This window comes from Ornithodoros turicata, chromosome 5 (assembly GCF_037126465.1).
Source record: "Ornithodoros turicata isolate Travis chromosome 5, ASM3712646v1, whole genome shotgun sequence".
In the NCBI taxonomy this organism is placed as follows: domain Eukaryota; kingdom Metazoa; phylum Arthropoda; class Arachnida; order Ixodida; family Argasidae; genus Ornithodoros; species Ornithodoros turicata.
In genome coordinates, this window is record NC_088205.1 from 56,327,531 (window position 1) to 56,353,388 (window position 25,858).

The window sequence follows — 25,858 nt, forward strand, 5'->3', positions numbered from 1 at the left end:
GTGACAGCCCTCCCGCCAAAGGGAAAAAATGATAACTATGCTCGTTCAAACGTTGTTTTACTTTTATGTCCCTAGAAAGATAAGGTGAAAAATTATTGCGCAGCTGCATTTTTGGCGACAAAAGTCACAACTGGCCGTACTTTATTTTCCGGTGTATAAGGCGCACCTCTGAAAATTTGCGAGGGTTGAAAAGTGTACGTTGTATAACGCGTATCGATGCATAACACCCACCACGGAGGCGAAAATACTGGTACTGTTAGAGCACGGGAACAGTAAACTCTGTGTTAGCGTCCACAACGACAACTTTATTTCGAGATGATGAATAGGGAGTTTCATCGCCAGGGGCGATACTCTACATTCTACAGCTGCACATTGATGAAAGCCCGTTCGTTGACTATGAGCACCTTGTGTACTGCTTGTATTTCTATCATTGACGCAATGTTTTGTCGAAGCCATCAGACTCTGATCTGGCCGAGTGAGTGTCATCGAAAACTTGGCCGCACCCTCCCGAGAGCGGTCTTTCATCCGCACACCCTCTATAGACGACTTTCTGTTACAAACATGTGACGTCACGAGAAGACCGGTTCGAGGTTAGATTTTGCTGTGGTTAGAAAAGAAGCGGGAGAAACGCCTGGGCTGATAGGCTGATAGAGCTGATAGCGCCCACCAGCATGCTTTGCACGGTGGCGTTACGTAATCAATGACGTAGGGCTCTAGAGCCACTTTCACTCCTTCCGAAATTCTATAAGAGTATGAGTGAGGTCTAGGTATATGTCGCTCCGTGAAAAAGCAGGGCTGATGGAAATGCGTCGTGGTAACGCCACCTATATATTAAATAAGTTATACTTTATGCCCCGTCTCACTTTGTCGTTACCTGAATACCTCTCGCGGTTGTTGGCCACATGCGAGCGGGTATCGTCACGGCTATAGCCAGAAAGAGATTTGGAGGGTTTGAGGGTTCATCCTCTGCGTGGAAATGGTGGTGGCGATGAAACTGCTTGCCATAAGCGGCCCCGCTCAAGCGGGAAACGTCACGACTATCGCCGGGGGGGGGGGGGGGATCGTGCGTCTTGGGCCGACTTCACATGGAACTGTGCCGACATTTGTCTTAAAGCCTGCGATAAAAACCCAGGGAAAACACCCAGACAGCACAGCCGGTGCTCGGATTCAAACCCGGGTCACCTCTCAGTCTCGGAGCCATCATCGTAGCCACTAGGTCGCGGGAGCTGGTCGTGGACATGGTAAGGTAATTGGAGATGCGGTGGTGGTGGTGGTGATGGTGAAAGGGCTCGCCATTGTCGGCCTCACAGATGTGGGCAACGTCACGACTGACGCCCTGGGGAATGTGCGTCCTGGGCCGACTTCAAAGGGAACTGTGCCGACATATGTCTGAAAGCAAACTCGGTATGTCATCTGCTCCAGCCAATCACGACAGACGATTCCAAACTCCGGCTTTCTGTGGCTACCACGTGCCAGCCCATGCGGTTGATGGCGGCTCGGTTTCATGTAACTCCGATTATTGAAAGTGCCATTATGATTGGCAGACTCTTATTTGGAGCGTGGTTCCTACACGTAGCGTCGGTTACCTTATTTAGTATAGGCAGCGCTGTACGTGGCAGACGATTTTTCAGTAGGAAATGTGAGACAAAACCTGCAGCTGCGCTGCTGCTACGTCACGCTGGGCCCTCTACGTCACGGCAGCAGATGGAGCTATGCCTTCAATGTCACGCTTGTCCGCACGTGGCAGGACATTCATGTAACTTGGATTGTATAGAGTGAGAAGAGAACGGTTCAGCGAAGATACTTTGCATGGACGCTCCTGATATATGCTACTTGATGAATTAAGTGAGGCTTCGATTTGAACTCCACCCGGCATCCTTTCGTGTTTTCCGCATAAGCTCCATTATGGGACCTTTTCTGGTTCCTGTATTTTGTGTTTTCACTGAGTGCGTGTGCGCTGCGTATCCCCGCACGGCACGTTCTGCTAATGCATATAAGGGTAATTAGATACACAGGATGTTTTTATTATTATTAGCTTCACCAGAGTTAAAAACAACAAAGCAATGAGAGCAGCATACATGCCGCTGTAGCGGCACACACGTTCCTCCACTCCATCGACCGAGGATGGAACTCAGCCTCTCCCAGCGGCTGTCGCGACAGGAGGAGTCGATCCTCCATCGCCTACGCCTCGATGTTGCCCTGACCCCGCTGCTCCTCTCTAAGATGGATAGACGGACGTCCGCGATGTGTCCCTGCAGTGCTGCAGTCGCCGACATATGCCATCTTTTGTTGCACTGCAAGCGGTACGCTGGCCCCCGAGCCGTTCTCGCCTCAACTCTCACTTCCCTATGCCACAGGGAACTTTCCCTGGCGACGCTGCTGGGACCTGTCCCGCACTCCAGACAGTGGGCAGTCACCCGAGCCCTACCTGAGCCGAGCGCAACCTGAAGGACACTGGGCTGCTCAGCAGCCTTTGAGCCACCCCATCGTCCCTCGACACTTTTCCTTTTTTGCTTCTCTTTTCTCTTTTGGGAATAACAAGTCGGCCTCGGCCTGTCTGACCTTTCCCTCTTTCCTTTTTTCTTCTTCTTCAAAAAATATATCCCTCCCCCCGTTTTTGTAGTTATACCGTGTAGTGATTAGGGGCATTCGGGCAAAAGTGAGACAGCAGTGTGGGTGACAATCTTCGTTTAAAGCCATGGTGTTTCTTTAAGATCCTGAAACGAGCACGTACGTTGAAATACCCATGGCCCAGTTTTGCTCTGCAAATAATCCGAAACCAAAACCCCGCGCCTCAGCAGCACTTGACCTTTGCCGACGGAGACTTACCTGAGTGGTACTGAAAAAACTGCTCGCCGTAGTCGGCCACGTTCAGGCGGAGGCTTACCCCTGCCGCAAAGCCGTTGACATGACGAGGAGAGCAGCACCTGTAGTCCAACCGCTCCATCGCTCCAAAGCACGTGGCCCTCTGACATGGAATGAGCGCTGTGCTCTCCGCGCTCCTGAGTCGCACGGTTTCGGTTTCGACTCATTTGCATAGCGAAATTGAGCTCTGAATACTTCAACGTACGTGCTCGTTTCAGGTTTTTTTAGAGGACAGAATGGCTTCCATCGAGGATTGTTTCCCATTCTGTTACCTCACTTTTGCCCGAAAGCCCCTAATTAATGAGTTAATTAATTTTCGATAACTTGTTATGCGGCAGTTACATACGCTCTTCGAGAGGATGTCCGCATCGCCGAATAACTCAAGTGCAAGAACGGCATCTAGTCTCGTCTCATAGTTTTTTTTTTTTTTTTTTTTACAGCTGGTGCAGCTAAAAAAAACAGCCTGTATACAGGGTGTCCCAGAAAACGTGTCATTGGATTATAATAAAAACAACGCCACATATAGAATCACGCGGTCAACAGCAATTGCTCTTACTAGGTTTTTGCCACCAAATTTGCCAAGTAATGGTCGCGTTTTACCCCGCGAATGTGAAGCGCGTATCGAATTTACCCAAGTGCACGATAATTGACACGGATATTGATGAGATATCCTATCGGGAAAAAAAGGGCGAACATCACGCTTTTCAGAGCAACCAGAGCCTAGCGCTGGACGACGTTTTGCGCACCACCGTTGTCAGTCCGACGAAAGGAGGTTGCTAAACCCAGCCCAGCAGCAGAGGGATCATCCAATAACAAGGCGTGTACCCGTCTATGGCCGTTTGTTTAACAAAGTGCAAGGCACTTTTGCTCGCTTTGTGCACTAGTTGCTACGGAGTCACGGATGTCTGCAGGATGAGAAGAAGTCCGAAGCCGCTCAAAAGCACGTCGATTCGAGGGTGCACTCCAAACCTCCCGTTAACAAGAGGAATTGCAAACTTCCTGAATTGCTCATCCCCAGGAAGTCCTAAATTCAGCGTATGGCACAGACTACTTCCATCTCCAGTCCCGCTTTCACTTTTAATGATGATGAGGGGGATATATTTATTAGACCTAATGGGGAAAAAAAACGGGGGAAGGTCAGCCAAACGGGACGTCGACTTGCTATTCCGCAAAACTTGGGTGACAAACAGAAAGAGAGCACAGCGACAGATATCAACACGATACCCCGTGTTTAAAGTGCCACTACGGATTAAATAACTGATATTTATTTCGTATTGTCAATCAACCTCGTCCGATACGCAAAATATAAATGCCGCAAGTTTGCATATAGTACTTCCACGAGTTTTCGAAAGAACACGCGAAACTTCATAGTTTCGGATTCTCCAAGAGCAGGTGACGTCATCGCGAGTTCTGGCATCCGCCTCCTAGCAACAGCGCGCGCACCTTCCCAGACTCTACTCTGTGACCCACGTTGGAAGTCTGTGGAAGCAGCTGTGGTACACGGTAAAAGCCGAAGTTCACCGCATAGCATATGATGTGCGCAAGCCATTGGCACGAATGGTAGGGTTATCGCGTTCTGATTCGAAGACAAAGGTGGGAGGATCGTGCACCTTTTTGTGTCAATTTTGATATGGATAATTGGCACAAAAAGGCGTATCCCCCTCTGTTCTTGAATCAGAAGCGATAACCCCATCATTCGTGCATATGGCTGGTGTTATGCGTTGAAGTTCTGTTTTTACAGTATGAGGAGGCAGAACTCAACCTTCGAGGAGCAATGTTGTCATATTTTCCAAAACCCAGACCTTCTTTCATACTTTCCAAAACCAGAAATTATAGTCTTTTCAATACTTTTTGCGGCCACGACCTACTAGATTATAACGACCATGTCATAGGCACCCTTCCCACCGCCGGATTTGGAAGCTAGCGGTGGCGCTACTCATCGGCCTAGTTATTGCTTCCTGAACTTCTACAATACTTTGTACTTCAGGTTACCTTAGCATTTTTGTACAAGCGGTGGATGTCCCACGAAACATGTTTCATTCTACAGTTGATTATCATCATCATTCTATGCGTTTTCATAGGAGCCGTTGCTGTCGTCTGCTACGGTACTCGTACGTCCGCTTCTGGTCGTTCAAAACTCAAATTTCCATTGTCCAATCATGATGTAGATCTCGCGGGCCGATGAGTAGAGCACCTAGCGGATCGTGCGGACGGGATCCTCATAGGGGTTGCGGATTATGACATGGTCGTTATAATCTAGTAAGTCCAGTTTGCGGCACATAGGGTTGAGAGAGTACAGTGTTGATCACGTGACATAAATTCTGTACCATTTCGAAGACACATGACTTCGTCTGGCACTTCATATGATATGTATAACGATCGTGGAATTGTGAAGCACCAGTGCCATGGCCGAACGGATAAAAGCATCGGTACGTTGACGGTAGCTCCGGGGTCGTGCTGAAAGCCGCGGGAGGTGGTGGGTTCGAATCCTACCACCAAGTGTCCTGTCTGAGGTTTCCTCGCAGATTTTTCAGACGAATGTGGGCACAATTCCCTCTGAAGTCGTCCCAGGACGCATACTAAGCCCCCTGTCCTCCATTCCTTCCTACTGTCATCTCTCTCACCTAACTCACCATCTGTCCACGTCTGTAGGCTGCTCATAACCACAGACTCACTGTTGCTTCGCGGCGTAACACGCAACCGTCACATAAAAATTCCACAACTGACGTTTCTTCGCCATACCAGTATCATAAAAGTCCTACTTGATCAAGCTGGCAGCATTTACAAACAGTGCAGACCACGGCAAAGTTATCTGCAGAAAGTGATCCGTGTCAGCGTGATAATCTGTTCTTATCGCAATAGTAAAAAGAAAGATACTGCGTAGATAAAACATTTGGGATACGGCGTTGGAATACTACTGTTTCATATTCTTGTTCGTCGTTCATGTGATCCATCGAAGAACGAGGGATAATTGTGCAGTGTGGTCGAGTAGCTTCTTTTCTCAATGTATACTTGAGACTGCGCTGCTCAAAGTTGGCACGCATAGCGTAATAGCATTAAGCCTTCCTATTAATCTGCTATGTTATAATATTGATTTTTCGAGTTCGATTGGGAAAGTGTATGCGTGTTGTTGTACTGGAAGAGTAGGAAAGCCGACAAAGCGAGGAATGAGGACAAGAAAATCTGGCCGTTAATCTTGAGAGGGGCAGCCGTTGTATGTATAGAAGCATATATCCTAACCTATAACGTCACAAGTGACGCTATAAAATGATAAAATGTTTCCCAGGTTTCAGTTTACCACATGATCAGTTGCAGGTCAGCCATTCTCCTTCTCCATGTCTTCATCTTTTATCTAAGGTGCCGGCTTTTCGTAGAGTAGACTTACACTCCGTGTGTTATGTTCTCGATATATGCGCACACAGAAACAAATATCCAGATAGATGGGTCAGGAATGTTTTGTGCTTTCCCATGACCCCGGTGTTCTTGAGCGAGAAGCATCGAAAGAGCAGCGAAATATAGATAGGAGAAAAGAAGGCAGGGGACGGAAGATGGTTCTGGTTGTCTTCAGTTTCTCAGATACCAAGTGGTTTGGCATATCGTTGTACGTATGTCCGTTTTGTGTGGGTCGTTAAGTGGAGACGATGGAAGAAATACAGGCTGTCTCAAAGCGAAGACGACTATGTTTCTCACGCTCTACGGGCCACACCGCAAAGGTCGTGTGCAGACAGCGCAAAATGCTGTTCTTTATTGTATTGTTCTTTTTTTTTCTTTCTATTTATTGAAACGTGGTACACTCTTAAAAATGGTGGTGGTGGTGGTGGTGGTGGTGGTGAAAGGGCTTGCCGTTGTCGGCCTCACGTATGTGGGCAACGTCACGACTGACGCCCTGGGGAAATGTGCGTCCTGGGCCGACTTCTAGGGGAACTGTGCCGACATATGTCTGAAAGCGTCTGAGGAAAACCCAGAAAAAACCCCAGACAGCACAGCCGGCACCGGGATTCGAACCCGGGTACCTCCCAGTCTCTTAAAAATGAACTTTACCACATAGCACTCTCCTGGCCAACTATCATACCGCGTGACATCGTTCTGTTTCCTGATTGGTTAAAAACGGGGGCGTACGCCATTTTTGTGGGATTATATGCAGCTCCTAATTGCCACAACAAATGACGTAGCCCCCTCCCCCCCCTCTCTCCCGTTTTCATCAAATCAAGCCAGAGGACGTTGTCATTCGGGATGATGGTGGGCTAGGAGCCTGCGATGCGGTGAAGCTAGCTCTGTTTTTAGAGTGTAATGCGGTTATGTTAATTGACATTTAAGCAGGCAGTTTTCTCGTCCTTTGAGATATACATCACCAGATTTTGCCCTTGAATTTAGCTGAAGTCGAAAGGAAGCGCTCTTCGTGGGTCAGGAGGAGAACCCTCCCCCCCCCCCCCCCATTCGCGTCGGTGACTTATCAGGAGCGGTAAGAGGTTTATCTGGCCTGTCGATAATCGCCAGCTGCAGTCAGCTTCATCGCTCCATACAGAACGTGATGGCCCCTGCAGAATGTCTGTCGTACCAGTCATGGGTAAGTTACTAAAAAAAAGTAACCAATTTAGTTACAGTTACTCTTCTTGTAACTAGCTACAGCTACCGTTGCCACGTTAAAGTAAATTAGTTGCTTTACATTTACCTTTTAAGAAAGGAAATACAAATAAATGTAACTAAAAAAGTTTGGTTTGGCAGTGTTAAAACAGAGTATTTCCCATGGGCCCTAACAGCACGGTGGGAGTTAGTCTAAAGCCATCCTGGATGCGTATGAGATGACAAAATTTGTTGCCTCGACAAACTGACGCGTGGAAAATATTCCAATACTCGCCTCACCTAGATGCAGTTACGTTTTACAGAATACTTTAACCAAAAGCGGTACCTAGTTAGGGCTACAAATTGGATTTTGTGGAAAAGTAACTAGTTACATTTAGTAATAAACATTGTATTATTGTTGTATTACAAGTTACTTTAACTTAGTTGCTACCCAAGACCACTACTGTTTCGTCCTCCTGTTTTCAGCTTGCAAAACAGCATTGGCAGGTGGTGATCATGATGGCGACATCCCAGTTATGGGCGTCGATGGGCCCATGATGGCGTCGAGTAAGTTAGGGGTGTACTATGGAGCTAGAGCCATGGCAGAGCTAGAGCCTTTCTTATTGGCTGTGTGCTCTGGGCCGGCCCGAGCCCGGGTCGAGAAACATGTTTCTGAGAAGAAACAACTGGCCGGGCCGGTTGGTACAGACTAATACACTCAAGACACACGTATACCCGCAACTTCCAACCAGCACTTACTGCACACCTTTAAAACCACATATACATACAGGGTGTCCCAGAAAACGTGTCATTGAATTATAATAAAAAAAACTACACCACCTAGAGTCATGCGGTCAATAGCATTTGTTCTTACTGGGTTTTTGCCACCTCCTCATGTGAATGTCGTGTAACGTAAGTTTAATTATGTAAATTTTTGCGTAATGAAGTCGGAAATTTGCCAAGTAAAGGTCACTTTTTTACCCCACCAATGTGAAGAGCGTGTCTAATTTAGTAAAATTAATAATAATTGACAGGGGTATTCAGGAGCTATTCCATCGGAAAAAATAGCCGAACATCATGCTCTACGGAGGTCACACCAGAATAGCGCACGGTGAATTTTTCAGCGCAATCTTTGTCAGTCCGACGAAAGGAGGTTGGAAATCCAGCCCTCCCCGACATCGCAGAAAGAGATAAAACAGGAACGGCTTATCACGTCCGACTTTCGCTGGGATAATGCTTTCCCACTCCCAATTTTAGGAACTGTTTCTTTTTCTACTATCACTCTGTGGGCTGGTTTCGGAACCTCCTTTCGTCGCACTGAGAGCGATTGCGCCCAAAAAGTCATAGCGCGCTATGGTCCGGTGCTCCGAAAAACATGATATTAGGCTATTTTTTTCGATGGGATAGCTCGTGAATATCACTGTGAATTATCATGAATTTGAATGAATTCGGCACGCTCTTCATATTGGTGGGGTAAAAAAGTGACCTTTACTTGGCAAATTTCCGAGTTCAGTTCGCAAATATTTACATAATTAAACTTGGAGTACATGACATTCACATTAGAAGGTGGCAAAAAGCTAATAAGAACAAATGCTGTTGACCGCATGATTCTAGGTGGTGTAGTTTTTTTATTATAATTAAATGACACGTTTTCTGGGACACCCTGTATAACGGATGGCATCGACACTTCATCACACTTCTGCGCGCTGTGATTGGGGGTATGTGTTTTTCGAATCTTCGACAATCAGGTGGTGTACTTTTCTTCAGTTACGTTGTGTATAGTATGTGGTTGTAAAGGTGTGAAGTCAATGTTTGAAAGTTGCGACTATATATATATATATATATCTTTAGCGTATTAGTCTGTGTGTTAGCTCTGTCGTCTGCAAAGGATGTTTCTGAGAGTCTGACTCGGCCGGGTCACGCAGCTAATTCCACACAGTGGAGGACTATGAGTTCATATCATCATTCCTGCGCATATACACGTATTTGCAAAAACAAACAAAGGGCACTGCATTATGCGTATGATTCGACCCTCTAGAACCTTCTCAAACCCACTTCACATTGCTATTTACTCCTCACATATTTCACAATAGTGAGTTTTAGTGTACCGTGCGCTATCGCGTTTGTGTACGTAAGGGATAGCGTTGGTGGTTCTGCGCAAAACATAAAGAGAGCTTCGCGCAGTGCGCAGAAGCACCACGCTATCCCTTACGTACGTAAAGGCGATAGCGTACGATACACTAAAACTCACTATTAGAGAGTTTTAATATATCGTAGGCTATCGTCGTTGCGTACGTAAGGAATAGCGTTGGTGTTTCTGCGCACGCCCATAACAGAAAGAAAGCTTTGGGCAGTGCGTAGAACCACCAACGCTGTCCCTTACGTCTTACGTACACAAAGGCGACAGCGCACGATGTATGAACACTCACTATTAGGGAGCTTTAGTATATCGTACGCCATCGCCGTTTCGTACGCAAGGGATAGCGTTGGTGTTTCTGCACACGCCCATAACAGAAAGAGGAGCTTTGCGCAGTGCGCAGAACCACCAACGCTGTTCCTTACGTACGCAGTGGCGACAGCGTACGATATACTAAAACTCTGTAATATATCGTCCGTTACTTGACGAATACGCGTATCAAATTTTGTGCACTGTCATGTTGTGCTGAACGACGCTTCCAATGTCTAGTGTTGGGGATTTTAAATCTCGGATTTGATTCAAATCTGGATTTAAGCCCGCGACTGAGACTGGCAGATTTGATTTGGATTTGATTGGCGGTTTTATTATGAAGAGTATTTGGATTTTGATTGAATCACATTTTTGCTTAGGGATTTGGATTGAATCACGTTTTTTTTTCTCAAAGATTTGGATTTGGATTTACATAATTCGCTCTGAAATTCAGCTTATATGTATGAGCGATTTGCATGCTTGCGCGACTGTGGCACGCGCTTCCTCGGACTATGGCTGCCTCTGTATATACTGTGTAATGCCAGTGATGGTTAAAGCACCTCAAAATTGTACTTGAAGTAAAGTACCTAGCAGGCTCCGCACCAAAAACGTGTTGAAGTAACAGTGTGATATCAATCCGTGCCGCACGATGTTTCAGTGAACACAATTTATCATCCCCAAGTGGCACAGATAATTAGAAAACGAATATTTCCCTTTGAGTGATTCGACACTCCTCCACGGAAGAGCAGTCGAGCAACACTGGGCTTCACCTCACCAGTATTCTTCGCGTGCGCCTTTCTGTAGGTTCTGTTCTACCGGTGGCGAGTATTTCAAAACGAAATTGAGGAAGCAGATGACTCGTCATCCATGTCGCACGAAGGAGTTACCAAGCGCATGCGCGAAAAGCAGCCGGCGGCCCCCCACGACACTACCTGTGACGTCACGCAGGGTACAGGAGGCCGGAGAGGGAGTCCTGAGGATTTTCGGTTTCGATATAAGCTCCCAAATTTCGAAATTTCCCAGCTTTCGAAATATATCCCAGCTCTTTTGGCAACTAACGTGTCCCCGACTGCCAACCCAACTTTATTTATCATTTCGGAAGAATGTTCCGAACTTATTTGCACAGTCACTATAAGAATTTCCAACTGTCCCGGAGTCTCTCTTTAAAGTAAGAACAAAGTCCTTTGCAAAATACTTTGAAGTGTACATTACAAATTTAGATCGTATCGCTGGACGCCTGACACGCGGTAGTGATAAAACGTGAGGTAATTGCGTTTCGAGTGTTATCTTCGGAAAGCTTTTAGGTGGCATTTTTGCCAAGTGCTGGTTAGAAAACATTGATAGTTTACAAACTCATTAATATAAACCGAAAGAAATGATTTTACGACCAAGTTTTGCGTTTCCCAATTGTATTGCCAATTGGATGCTTGAGTACTTGAAAGGGAAGTGCCGAAGAAAAGCACTTAAAGTACAGTACAAAGTACACGAATTGAAATGTACTTTAAGGAAAGTACAAGTACTGAGGAATGTACTTAAAGTAACACTTGAGTACTTGGTACTTCAAGTACTTCCCATCACTGACAGTAATACACTTCAATGCTCGGTAAATATGCCACTGAGAAAACCTCGGCAACACTTCATAGGATAAAAGGTTGTTCTTCTGGTACCGCCTGAACACTGTAACAACGGTTTTGGTTACGCTGTTTACGTCAATTTACGCGGCCTATACTTCATGCGCGGGAGAAAAGAAGCTCTAGGACTCATCTTGTCCTTCCAACTCGATCCCCACCATTTTTTGCAGTGCTGTATCATTATGCTGCTTTCCCATGTCTTTATTTCACGTATTCGTTCGCACAGCAAGAAATGTATGTGGCAGCTGCACCGTACCGACACCAGCGACGAGGAAGCAAAGTGCACGGCGTTTCCCGCAGCGCAATATCCATCCTGAAATCAAGTTCACATTTCTTTTTTCCCCAGTAGCTCATGGAGCTCCACTGATGTAGTATATCTTCCATGTTTCGCCTGTTTTTCTTAGTTACGCCACTTTTGCGAATTCGTGTTAGTCAATAGCTATTCTGTGTCAAAATCCGAGCTTCAAAAACGGCGGTCGATTCTAAAACCATTTCATAGCTGTTCAGCAGCGTTAGTTCCTCTTCCGGATTTGCGATTTGAGAAATCTGGATTTAAAAAGGGATTTGACTTGGCGTACTGGCAATAAATACGGATTTAAAGTGATTGGATTTACTCGAATAAAATTAAATCCTGACTTAATTTGGATTTGATTTAGCGTCTTCTGAAAACTGCGGATTTCATTTAAATCCCGTTTGTTTCCTCAAATCCTCAACACTGGAACCCTATTGAAGCGCGTGCTGTTATACGTGTCGATATCGATACGTGTCGTGTTATCGTGTCGACTCGATATACGTCGATATCATCATGCTGTATAGTGTGTACTCGACGATGACGAACAGGAAAATGGGGGCCCTATTTCGAGGCAAAACCCGAACGGTGTCCACTCATCAAAGCCTTTTTATGTTTATTCCGCGTGATACTTCTTGACACCTTCAATATCCTGTCATTCAGTCACTTTGACATGCAGAGTGCCAACCGAGAAGGGAACCCATTTGTGACGCTGCTATAAAGGGACCACACAAACGAGATAACGGTATGTGTGTTTTCAAGTAGGGCACTTAGTCCTGTGCGAACTGCTGGCGGAACCATCTGTTGCTTCCAACGCAAAATACGACACGAAAATGTGGTCAGCAACACGGCGCGTCATCCTCGTGTACACGATGCTGTAGAAGCCCCTTTTTATGTTTTGGTTGCGCAAAAACGCTTTCGCAATTTTTGAGTGAATTGCCTCGAAAGGCGGGGCGGGAGAAATCAAGTTCGCGAAACGTATCCGAGAAACTGTCACCTCAGAGGTTGATCTTGTTTTGGGAAAATTTATTACGCTTATCACATTGCTCCACACTAAAGATTACACGCTCACAACACACACAACTATAAAGAAGCACAACTCGAATGACTGAGTACATGTACAATTCAGCCTATTTACATTTCGATGCAAAACGATCCTGTGTTTACCAACGCACAACTATATAGCGTTAAAAGTACAGTAAAATCCAGTTGCCTGATATGCACCAAAGAACTCTGCACACATCTACATTATTATAAGGTTAGACAGGTAGGAAGTCATGCTCAATGTATACATGTAGTCTCCACAGGACTCGTCCATCTTGGACACAAATAGCTACATGCGAGTACCATAGACGCTTGAAGCTAATGCAAAGATGTCGCGCCGCCATATGTTCTCAGGTTCACCCTCAACCGCCGCAGCAACAAGAACAAGGGCGTGTCATGACGTCGTTTCGCCACGGCTTTACAGCACCTATGCACGCACAATATATCTGCACCACAACCAAGTCGTCTGATACGGTGACACGATAAAATGTTACGCGACAGGAGATGTTGGTGTGTCGCTGAATAAGTACCCGAAGGAAGGTGTGATTCTCAAAGGGAACACGACTCTCAACGTGCACCCAGTATGTGTCCGTCGACAAAATGTTCTGCGCCTCGATCTCCCACGAAAGCACCACGTTGTGTCATACACGGGACCAGAGAGACACGGGCGGACTATCGCCCTCCACGAGGTGTTTCTTGGTCGTCGTGTAGGTCCGCCACATTTCGCACCGCTCTGTAGTTCGTGTCGTGTCGCTGCTTCTAACAGTCCGGTATAGGTGAAGTCAGGGAGTGGGCAGGAGGAATCTAGGACATATTTTGATGGCATGCATGAAAGATGAACTGCGACGGCGATGGTGCTGCTGGAGAAAGCAGGTCAGAGTAGTGTGGCGGCATAGAAGTCCCCACCCAATAATTTAATACTGAGCATTTCGCATTGAACCCGTGTCCGTTCACCGCCAAGGATACGTAAAGCTGTCTTCACATCAACTTCCCTAGTCGAGACGTCGACATCAGGCAGGGCTACTCCTCCCCAAGATACACATTGGTCAGGCTGTATAGAAGTGCTCATATAGGGACATCTCAATATGATCAATGGTGGCCAACACACGTTATGAGCGGTATCCCCGACAAGCTTCTTACACCGTTCTCACACCGTGCGGGAAAACGAGGGCGAAGTCCTCTCCATAACGTAAAAGTTCCCGTAACCCCTCCCAAAATATTTTTCGGCTGCGTTGCTGCAGCCAGGACAAACGCATTTCACACACGGAGACAAGAGGGAAAACATGACTTGGATCGGATTGGATATCAGGAATGCTGAGGCGAACGTGTAGGCCTGTGGCAACACCACCTAGATAGAGAAAGCCTGCGCATTGCCTCCTCTTTCTCCTTCGCTACGTGGGCATATATAGTCAGAATTCGTCTGCTACTGCGATTCACCATTCTGCGAATTCAAGAACCCGCAAATGATTGCAGCTCACCTGAAACCTGCAGACCTAAATATTTAGACAAAAAGTGCAAGACACTTTGCAGAAAATCAGTTTTGAGAAAGATTGAGACTGTTTTGTACGTTATTTCCAAGTTTTCCCATTTAGTACGCGCAGTGCCGGATTTACAGTCGTGGGGGCCTCGGGGCACTGTGCTGTGGGGGCTCTCTCGTGCATTCTATGTATTATTCTATGTATTCGTGTATTATATGTCTATAAATGACATCGTTTTGTTTCTAAAGGACGGCGGCCGTGTGGCACACTAGTCCGAGATTTTTCAGCAGTCAGGTTTTGTCATATTTTGAACATTTCGTAGACAAGTGAAATAAATATTCTATTCATGTCTATCCAATGTGTTATTCGGGGTCAATATGCGTGGACGGAGGACAGATTTTTACCAAGTTTCCGCTTCAGGGATGCGTTTCAGGCATGCAAAACAGATGTCCCTTGGACAAGACCTTTACTGGTGGGGGCCCCGGGGCAAGTGCCCCGTCTGCCCTTCCCTAAATCCGGCACTGAGTACGCGGCGGCGTTCAATCACAACTCGCAGACGCCGGTGGTTCTCCTCCACGGCCACGACAGCTGAAAGCACGTTCGTGATTAGCTGCTGCCGTTGAAAACACGATCCTGATTGGCCGACTCTTAATTATTACGTCAAGTCGACGAGCGCGCAGGCTTTCTGTATCTTGGTGGTGTTGCCTGTGGCCGTATCTATCATGGCTGTGCTCCCGGACTTCGACGTCAGAAGAGTGCCCCGCCTCCTTACAGATCCTTTTCTTTCCCCCATCTCTCTTTCTCCGAGCTTTCCTTCTAGCCTCGCTGCCATAGACTCATCCTCGAGCTGGTCCGAGAACAATTACCCATGGGGCTCCTTGCACTCGCAACCTGCACCTGGCGCAAGGGTCCCGTCTTGCCGACTCGACCACACCAAGAGACAATGAACGGCATCGACCTGACATACCGATCGCCACTCCACTGCTCGCGACTATCGATGCCGCTCTTTGCCTTTTCTGTCAAAGAACAAAAAGCGTCAGCCGGTGGGGTTCCGGATTGAATGTGGTGCTGTTTGTCATTTGCGTAATAAGTTTGCCATTTCCACGTAAATACACCTGACATTCCTTATGATAAAAAGGACGGAGTTCTGCTTCCTCCATCCTCTCAAAAATACAAAAAAAAAAAAAAAGAGTGAGAAGAAACTGTCGATACACAGGTGCATGCATACCTCAGGAAGACGTTCCGAGTAACCTTCCAATGATGACCATCTGCGCAACCTCATAACTCCTGACTCATCAAAGTCTTCACGATAGTTCTCCGACGTCTGTCACAGTTATGCCTCAACAGAGTCTATGATGGCATCGTAAGCCTATAGATAATAACGCGTCTCCCAAATGTATATGCGGCTTTAAAAGTAGTCACCGCGGAGGGAACCCTAAAGGAACTATCTCGAAGTCATTACGTTATTTTCCAAAGCAACGCACATAAATACGCAAAGGAAACGAGTGGTTGCCCTCTAAAAAAATGCTATAAAAGCAGAGCGAGGAAAATAAAAAATACCCGTGAGGACACGCGAGCAGAAGGACAGCCAGCAGAACCTCGTTTTACGACGACACTTCAAATGTCGCCGGGTCTTTGTCTTTTACAATCAACGATTTTGACTGAAGCTTTATGCCCAAAAAATTGAAACTGGTCCGCCTAAAAGTCGGCCGCTTCAAAAACCGCAATCGTAAAAAGAAATCCATTATAATACCGTGCATGCCAGAGAGGACTGCACGCGGTCTTCCTTTTTACGGGATACCCTTTATAGGAAGTTTCCTGCCTAACATCCACGTATATACGGCTGTCTTTTCCACGCCACAAGATTTTACGGGTCCTGCAGTGGCAGTTACTTGGAGAGGGCAATTTAAACGGAACTACACAGCAGACGACTCTCAGAGATGTTACTGCGTGCTCGGGGATGATAGGCCTTTTCTGTTTCCGTGTTGCGCCTAAAACTTTAAGCGAAGAGATAGGCGTCGAACAAAACTTTGGACGCTTTATGGCCACGCATGGGGCGGGTTGAAACGTAAGTATCGGTCAGAGAACTGGCGTGTCGAATGTCATTCCAATGGGAACGCCAAGGCACGAGCCGCTTTTCGAACACATGAGAATTTTTTCGTTACGTGGTTTATCATTACATTTCACTCGAAGATTACAGTGTGGTATTACGCTATGAGCTGCATATATGTGTTATTTCTTCACGTGTGTTGTGTGTAACGAGTGCTGGAAATCTAATATTGGCTTACTTGTGCTAGAGCACATTTTGATGATGCTGTTTTTTTTTATAATAAAAATCCATGAACAGGCGCACAAACAATATTTTTCTGCCACGGCGTACTGAAGAGGATACGTTGTGCGAAGCTGGTTAAACAAAGACCCATGTCAAACTTTGGCCAGGCTACATACATACGCAAATGGACAATGCCTGCCAAAACCAGCGGTATGGTCGAGCGGGCTAAGGCGTCTCGCTCGTTGGTGGTAGCCAAGGTCGTGCTGAAAACTGGGAGGTGGCGGGTTCGAATCCTACCGCAGGTTGTGCTGTCTGAGGTTTTCCCTGGGTTTTCCGAAATACTTTCCAGACGAATGTCGGTACAGTTCCCCGTGAGGTCAGCCCAGGAACCCCCGTGTCCCCCACTCCTTCCTGCTGTCCTCTCTCCACGCCGCTCATAGCCACAGTTGCTTCGCGGTGCTAACAGGGAATAAAAAAAAGAAATATCTGCTAAGAGGAGGAGGTACCGAAACATCGGACTGGACATATAATATAAGTCTTAAAGGAGCACAGAGGGCCAACCAAAAAAATATTTCAGATTCAGACGTCTGATGAAAGTGTGTGTGTCATTTTACAGTAAAGTGCGAAAGGTTTTGATGTGTGCAATTTGTTTCCCAGAAAAAGCTCACATAAACATGGCTCCGCGCGTTCACCCTTAACTCGCCGCTCCGGGTATAATGAGGAGGAGAAGGTATGATGCCACGTCACGGATGACGTTACAGGGGGAACTCGTTCTGGTTCGCCGGTCAGTGAGGGTCAGCGCCTCGTCCCTTTGCCGCCGTAAACCAGTCTTGCCAGTTCTCCCGGAGAATTGGGGGTAGAAGACCGAAGAGAGAAGACGGAGCAGCCAGGGATCATGACCGAGCCAGGAGCAATGCTTTTTCAAAATCCCGAGTAGCCCTAGTAGACCTAGTACGCCGAGTAGCAGACGACAGCGGAGTAGGAGACAGCATTTCTCTGGACGAATCAGCGAGCGTGACCCCTGTAGCGTTAGCGCAAGGTCCCATGCAGATCACAGGCTGGTATACTGCTCTCCACCGCCGTTGCGCACGGTCGCTTTTTGCGGCGTACTTTAAATTCAATTTCTGCGATAATTATAACTCTGTGGTGTGAATTACTTCGCACGGTGCCAGTGTCGGATTTACAGTGGTGGGGGCCCCGGGGCACTGTGCTGTGGGGGCTCCCTCGTGTATTCTATGTCTATCCAATGTGTTATTCGGGGTCGATATGCGTGGACGCAGGACAGATTCTTACCAAGTTTCCGTTTCAGGGACGCGTTTCAGGCATGCAAAACAGATTTCCCTTGGACAAGACCTTTACTGGTGGGGGCCCCTTTGTGGTGGGGGCCCCGGGGCTAGTGCCCCGTCTACCCTCCCCTAAATCCGGCACTGCACGGTGCATCTTACTGGCCTGCTTAACAGTTTTATCGGAAGAAAACAGGGTGTTAAAAATGACTTCTGTGTTTCTTTAAATCGTCTCCTGAAGAACAACGTTCTCGCTAGTCATGAGCTTCTTAATTGGATTTAGGTCCTTGCGCAGTAACCCTGCGCTGCACCGTCAGTATCTACCATCATGTCATCAATTATTGACGCCGACCGATCTGTTTGAGTTACTATGATCTCAACGGTAACGTTTGCAAGAGTGTGGCTCTTGTGTCACGACAATATTGTCTATGTGGGCTCATTACACTATACCACGAGTGGGCTGCTGGATGAAAGACTAATGCCAACAGTGGCCTTGCCTCTCCACGAGCACTTTCTCACTTGCAATGCATCATGTCATCTGTGCGTACGCGTGTGTATGTTTCCCACTCATATACCAATCCACATGCCCTCAGGTATAAGGTATCGTAATTCCTGCGGTGAAGTACCTGGTCCCATCACCATGCACGTAGCTGTCGTTGTTGTTAACAGAGTATTAGTACGAAATAAGAGCTGCCATTTGTCGTGCGATTTTGCGCAGTGCAGGTGCTACACCGTGATTTGGCGTCACGTATACAACCACCAGAAATATTTCATCTCCTGCTGCTCTATGCACAATTAAGGTATTATAGTGCTTTAGCATTGCCGAAACCGAGCGCACACTGCAGACGTAGCCTGTCATAGGCGACTAAACGGTCTCCCTCTCTGATGCAATTAATCACGGCTCCTCTCTGCGCCGCGAGGAGCGCCACAATCGGTTTCTCGCTTCGTTTCTCCGTAGACAAATGGCAAATGACGATTGGTAGTGACTTCCAGTTGAGTCGACGCCCACTGAACTGTACGCGAAACTGCCTCAGCACTACTCTATTCGTTGAAGAGAGAAGTGTCACAATATGGGGCTACACATGAGTAAATTTTTCGTAGATCGAAATGTTGATGGTAACGGTGGTTATAAATCGAATTTGACACCCCACTCTTCAAATGGCAACGTATATATATTACACCGTCGTCAAATATCCCGCGTACCCCCCTTGCACAAAATTTACTACGAAGCTCTGAATGAGACGCCTGTTATTAAGGCTAAATCCATTTCCCCACGCCACGGTCATCCCTTATAGATTGAGCTACTATATTGCAGAACTGTGACGTTTTTATCATAATTTTCCCCCCTTGCCATTCAAGAACGGAATGACGTCCCACGTAACATTGTCGGAGTCACAAATCACGCTCAATTTCAGTTTTTAACTATCTTCATTCGTAATAATATTATCTTCTACGTAGGCGTAGTGTATAATATTGTGTTGATCGTAATAGTGATAATCCGTTGCTTTACGTCGCGATACAACTGTGATACTTTTGTAATGTGCTGCAACATTTCAATGTTTAGCGCCTAATAGTGTGCCAGATTCCTTCGAGTGTGTACAATTTAAAATGGAATGTATTCCCACGTAATGTCACTCGGATTTACGTAAATAAATAAATATATTCGCGCGCTTATTCGCGATAAAACTGAGTTGAAAGCTGACGAAGCAGAGCGTGACTTGGTCTTTCAGGAAATCGGTGCCATTTACTTGTTTTCGTTTCTTCTTATTTACCTTCTCCGTGTAGCCAACAGCTCAATCGTACATCGAAGAATCATGCAGTCAAAATGGTACGTATATGTGGCACTCATGCGCCAATGCCCCACGAAAATGGATATGTCCCATGTCATTATTCACAAAATATTCGAATAGATATACTATAGTAGTAGTATAATAAGTATATAGTAGTATAATAGACGGGTATTTGTGCGACCCCATGCAGTGCCTTGCTGTCTGTGTAGGAATTAGATGTTGAAGATTAGTAGCGAATAATTTTCTTTTTTTATATTCCCTGTCAGCGCCGCGAAGCAACTGTGGCTATGAGCGGCGTACAGGCGTGGACAGATGGAGAGAGGACAACAGGAAGCAGTGGGGGACAAGAGGGGGGTTAGTATGCGTCCTGGGCCGACTTCAGGGAAACTGTGCCGACATTCGTCGGGAAAAAGAGTTAAGTAAGGCATATTATACGGATCACGCAATGCTGTTGTGTAAGTCGCAAGTGTACCGAAATGCTTTTGTTAACTAAAATACGACTTCGTTTAACTAAATTGAATCGAATTAAATCCTCTATTTCACATTGTTACAATGTAGAGAGCCAGAGCAGAAAGCTGCTGACAGCAGTTTGTTATAGGCGCAAACCATCTCAGGGAATATAATAACAACGCAACGGTGCTGAGTACTCGCTATCTCCATCATCAGCAAAGTGGAGCGTCGCTCGTAATTGGAACAGTTTTTGTTCTTCTCAAAATTCCGCCTACCTGTTTTACCTACCGTGTACCACGATTATACCGTTTATGCCACAACCCTGTTTATTATTCGCCGCTTTATACTGCACATTATCTCATTCCTTTACCAAATTCATCTATCCATATTGCCTTCTTTGCAGGCGTTCGGCCTTCCAACAGAAGCACTGGCAGAAGGGAGGGTGTAACTACCCTGACTGTAAGCAGGTGTCGCCACATGCTGAGCCAAGTCTAGGTGAGGAGGAAAGAAAGAAGAGACGAGGGAAAGCGGAGCCGGGAGCGAAGGTTGCGCGTGGTATTTTGTTGTTGGAAAAAGCACCCTTTTTCGAAGTTCTTCGAAAGCGACTGCCGAAGGGTCAGCGCGAGTCGAACGCCGTGAAGCTTTCCCTTTGCGCGATAGTAATGTGACGCAGCACGAGTGGGATGCTGTTTGTTGAATAAAAGGCGTCTGATGTTGTACCACACGTTGTTTATTGTTTAGTTCACTGAATAGTCCGTGTATGAACGTACCCCACTCATCCATGAAATAAAGCATTGAAACGTATTCCCACATTGAAGAACATACAGTTGTTTCCATTGGGGACTCAATGGATACGTTTCGAGAATGCTGCATAAGAATAGAGACATAGCTTGAAACGATGCGCAAAAATTCGACACGCACGAAGCCTTTTATTATACACACCTTGAAGAACGCCCCCTTTACGCGCGCTTCATGAACCCCAGTTTCTGGTGCTGCAATGACCTTCTTCTTTGTCCATGGATGTCTCCCATTGCATCCAATTTCTGCTGCTGAAAAAACGAGAAGAAGAAAAATACGACTGCCGAATCTACAGGAAAAGATTTTCAGAATAACTGCAACGACAGACGCATGATAACATTTTAAGTTTTCGGGACAACCAAAAGGTTGTAAGTGCAAAGATTGTGGAATTACTACTTCGCTTAATACCTACATAAGTATTATTCTTAATCACACACAAGAACTGAATACATGCGTGAACGACGTATTAGTTCTCAAAGAATCGAATAAGTAGAACAGTCGCAACGTGATTTCCACACAGGAAACAACCGACAATTACACACGCAAAGAGAACAACCCGGATGTCGACCTTTTTCCAGATTGCTCTATCAGTTTCTCCAAACAGCGCTTTTCTGGTTTAAAATACCAAAAACGCCCCCCTCCCGAGAAAACTTTCCAACAACAAACTGGCCCTCGTCACAGCAATAGGTCAGCACCTCACATCTGGGCTCAAGCACTGCACCGCCGTTGTCAGATATAAAAACATACAGCTTTCGGTAAACCTACGAACCTCCGTCAAGAGGGGTGGCAGGGGGTTAAATTTACCCCACGCCCACAACACGGTGTCCCTTACCGGAGATACACACGCCGGAGGGGGGACGGTCACCTCCTCTACTTTCTCCAAACCTATATTCACTCCACCTCTCTGTCTCGTAAAAACAGTCTTTTTCTCCCATTTTTTTAAACGACGCTATCTTGTTTTTGCTTTTTGAAGTGTATGTTTTCTTTTTCCCCTTTCCCCTCGCATGCTAGTTGGTTTCTGACACAAGGTGAAACGGAGGAGGGTGATACGAGGGAGAGAGGCTCCACTTCTAATCCTTAAAAACGCGCTTCGGGGCAGATCCGGTACATAGCCGATGTCTATTTTTGCGCCACGGTGAAAATATTGTCCATAAAAACGAAGAGGGGAAGGATGAAGCGAGAAAAAAATAAACGGAAATGGGGTGAGACCGGCGCAGCTGGACAAATGGGATGGACGACTGCACAGTTTCAACTCTGGTGGAGCATTGACTCACGCCTGTATTGTTTACAGCATTGACCGCAAGGGCTACCTTGAGAAGACAGAATTTGTTTATGAATTGAACTACTAAACCTTGATCATGGAGCACAGACCTTTGAACTCACACTGACAAGGGATGGCCAATAAATAATGCTTTTCAGAAGACCTTCTGCGGTTGTTGTATAAGGGACAGCCTGAGGTCCAGACCTGGCAATATTTCAATTGCAAATAGCGTTATTCGTGAGAATTCTATTTGTGCAGATAATCAAAAGCAGTCAAAACTTTGACTCACTTAGTGTGCGCCATTACGCGTATTTTGAACATTATCCTGAGGACTATATGATTATCTCGAAAAAAATATGATACAAACTTATATCGGTGTTTCATCAACGCTCGTTGTTTTCCCTTCACTTATTCTTCAGGCAAAGCGTCGCCTTCTTCGAATACTTCGCTCCGACAATAAACTGTGATGACACGACGTGGAAACGTTGTCGTTCACATCGAAGCTAATGACCCGCGTTGCGACTATGCGTGTCATGCTGCTTTGCATGGCGCTGGAAATTTTCAATATCGTATGCTCAGTAACAACATCCTGCCCGCGCTAGCCGTTCGAAACTCCACCATGGGTTTCGATCAGCCCGTATATATACTCCCGTAGCGAACCGCCGAGAAACAGGTGCGAGAGCGAAAGCCCTCCGCCAACCAATCAGCTCCAAGCTAGAGCACGCGCGGGGGAGCCACTTGCTGGACCCACACGCGACAGCGGCGCACCCCTCGCGTTCGGCAACTCACTCGTGCAGCACTTTTCCTCAGCGCGCGCCATGGCGAGCGACGCGCTGCCAGAAAACCTCTCCGCCGGCCAGCCGTACCTCAATGGCTCGCCCCCACAATCTCCACCGACAACATTAGCCAGTGCCCTCATGCTGCAGTCTATGTACTCGAGGATGGACTCTGGCCTTCGTGGCTCACCGGCCGGTTCTAGCGACACATCTCCTCGTCGAGACGGTCCCCATTCGTCCCTACCGCCACCTGGGGCGTTTAGCGCCGCTGCACTGTGCGACCAGTTCTGTTCGGTCATCAACGGTTTCCGGGGCTACGACCCGCGTCTCAAGAGCGCATCGTCGTCTCGAGCAGTGGCTGCGGAAGCTACCGAGTGTAAATTAATTGACTATCGTGGGGAGAAGATCGCTGCATTTGAGTACAGGGGCGAGTATTTACTATGCCTGCCTCAGGCGTTTGAGTTGTTCCTGAAGCATCTTGTGGGAGGACTGCACACGGTGTACACCAAGCTGAAGCGACTGGGCATCAGTCCCATCGTCTGCAATGTGGAACAGGTACGAGTGCTTAGGGGACTGGGAGCGATTCAGCCGGGTGTGAATCGATGCAAGCTGCTGTCGTGCAAGGACTTCGATTGCCTCTACAAGGACTGCACCACTGCCAGGTGAGCTTCCTCTTTATCCACGTAGGGCCTCTTAGAACAAATAAGTAATGATGGTGGAGGTTTCGCCGCTGAGGCGGCACCCTATCCCATTGCTTGAGGGGGAGAAGATGGTGAATGGTGATGAATGTTCATGTTATCCTAGAAGCATATACATATACTACGAGGAATACTTGATTGACATGTTTCTTGGTGTCTCATGTGGTGTCGTTTCGGCACCATCCGTAATTTGGCAACACCTGCCTGAAGCTCGCGTTCATGACTAAGCAGTTCAATTACCACTAATACGGTGGTTCTAGAAATTTGCTGCAATTGACAGTACGATCCTTACGCCACAGGCCATGATAGGCGGATATCATAGTAAACGTCACGGCGTTCGTTACTTAAGTACCATACCATAGTTACGACAACAGATTTGATTATTATCTTATTTGAACGCGCAATGCTTCCCCCAATATTTAATGTAAGCCTTCTCAGTGCTGCGTGTTTTCCTGACAGCCATATATAATTATGAGCGTATATAACAGGATCAAAAACATATCTACAAATATGAAAGCGGTACACATGCTCACATGTGTTACCTGCGACATTCGAATAGCAAACATGGTATCCCGACACACTTACCGCACATCAGAGATTCGAATTCCAAAAAAAAAAGCGACACATTTGTTGTGAGCGCAACAGTGACGAGTTTAGAACACAACAAAGTGGCAATACCAGTGATGGTTAGGTCACGTGTCTGCGCCTCTATCCTGCGTACAAAAATCTACATAGGATGTGCAGAATGGCTATGTGTAAACCACACGCTCCACTGGCACCTTGCTCAAATTCGGTAGTGCATCTTGGAAGTGGGTGTGTAAACCATCTTGAAAACTCAGTTTATGTCCATGTCAACAGGGCCTCCCTTGCTAAGTGGAGCAATTTTCTCACAAATAAATGAAACCCAAACTCACACTCTGTCTCCAAACACTGGCTTTCTTAACTAAGTCTTTGAACGTGTACTGTTCATACGCATATATAGATTCAAGACTGCGCCGTGAAAGTGTAGAATGATGGTCGCAGTGAGTCGTCAGCTCATACAACGCATAATATATATATATATATATATCACTTGTTAAACAACTATTACCTCAATTGCAAAATTTTGTACCACTTGCGGTAGTAGATAATAAAATGCATCGTAAAATGCCGTGTAGACTACATGCTCCGAAACACTGACAAGGGGTATGGATTTTATTTGCGACGGATCGCTGTATAATTCTTTATAGCTTGATTTTCATACATGCAATCGCGCATGCGTAGTGGCTTCATATTTTTACCGCACTGAATTGCCATAACTGCCAACGCATTTTATTTAATGTCCTTATAATTGCTCCTCAGTTTACCGTAAAGATGGGCTTACACACCCTTTTTTCTTGTTGTTGTTGTTTATCTAATAAGTCTACTGCCTCTACGATGACAACTGCCATAAAAGAGCCTCCCTCCTTGGATATGTTCCATAACAACAAGAACAACAACAGATACATGATGATGTCACGAGAATACACAGAGACTCACGTCGTTCTGACGTATTCTATAAACAATCGGAGGGTCATGCTGAAAACGCCAGCTCAATGATGGACAGGCATAGTGTGCCTATGGGAAATTGCTCCTGCGCCTAAACTTTTTTAGGGGACGATTCTTGGACTCGTGCATCCATTACGCGGGCATATGTGGAGCACTTCCAGCGAGGTCTGTAAACCGTCCTACACTGCAAGTTATAACATTGTTAGGCTGATGACACGGAGTTGAAAAGTATCTCAATTTTCGTAGAAACTGTACGCTGTCGACAGCGATTATTGGAATGGAATGCAACAACCACGCTGCATTGCATTGCCAATTCACGCTGCAGCAAAGACATTATATCTAACCAGAAACCATAAAGCAATGTGTATAATTGCATGTGACCTTTGAACAATGTTGTGCAGCAGCGCTGTGCCCTTCCGTCAGTTGTGGATTTCTTCACGACAGCAGTCCTACTGTACTATGAACTGTAAGTTTCCTCCCTGTAATATCGGTGTGCCTGTCACATTCCATATGTTTTCGTATCACTCATGTCAAATTGGGTTTGGTACCACATCCCATGACATTGTCATCACAAACTTTGTTGTTGTTTATGAGTACAGTACAAGGCCACAACGGCAAACTTGTTTACAAAAACAGTAGTGTTAATCATATCGCAGTATGAGTTGACATAATACAGCTTATTTTCTG

At 46.3% G+C, this 25,858-nt stretch overlaps 1 protein-coding gene and 1 long non-coding RNA gene across 2 annotated transcripts in view; both read left to right on the forward strand.

The window, feature by feature from the left end:
• Positions 1 to 7,398: 7,398 nt before the first annotated feature.
• On the forward strand, positions 7,399 to 20,835 carry LOC135396060 (uncharacterized). Its single transcript, XR_010423278.1, has 2 exons — positions 7,399 to 7,432; positions 20,515 to 20,835. It is a non-coding gene; the product is annotated as an uncharacterized LOC135396060 (long non-coding RNA).
• Positions 20,836 to 22,904: 2,069 nt separating this feature from the next.
• LOC135396061 (dachshund homolog 1-like) overlaps positions 22,905 to 25,858 on the forward strand; it is a 41,157-nt gene continuing 38,203 nt past the window's right edge. The window contains exon 1 of the mRNA XM_064627107.1: positions 22,905 to 23,608. Within this exon, the coding sequence (XP_064483177.1) occupies positions 22,989 to 23,608 (620 nt within the window). The 5' untranslated portion in view covers positions 22,905 to 22,988. The remainder of the gene's footprint in view (positions 23,609 to 25,858) is intronic.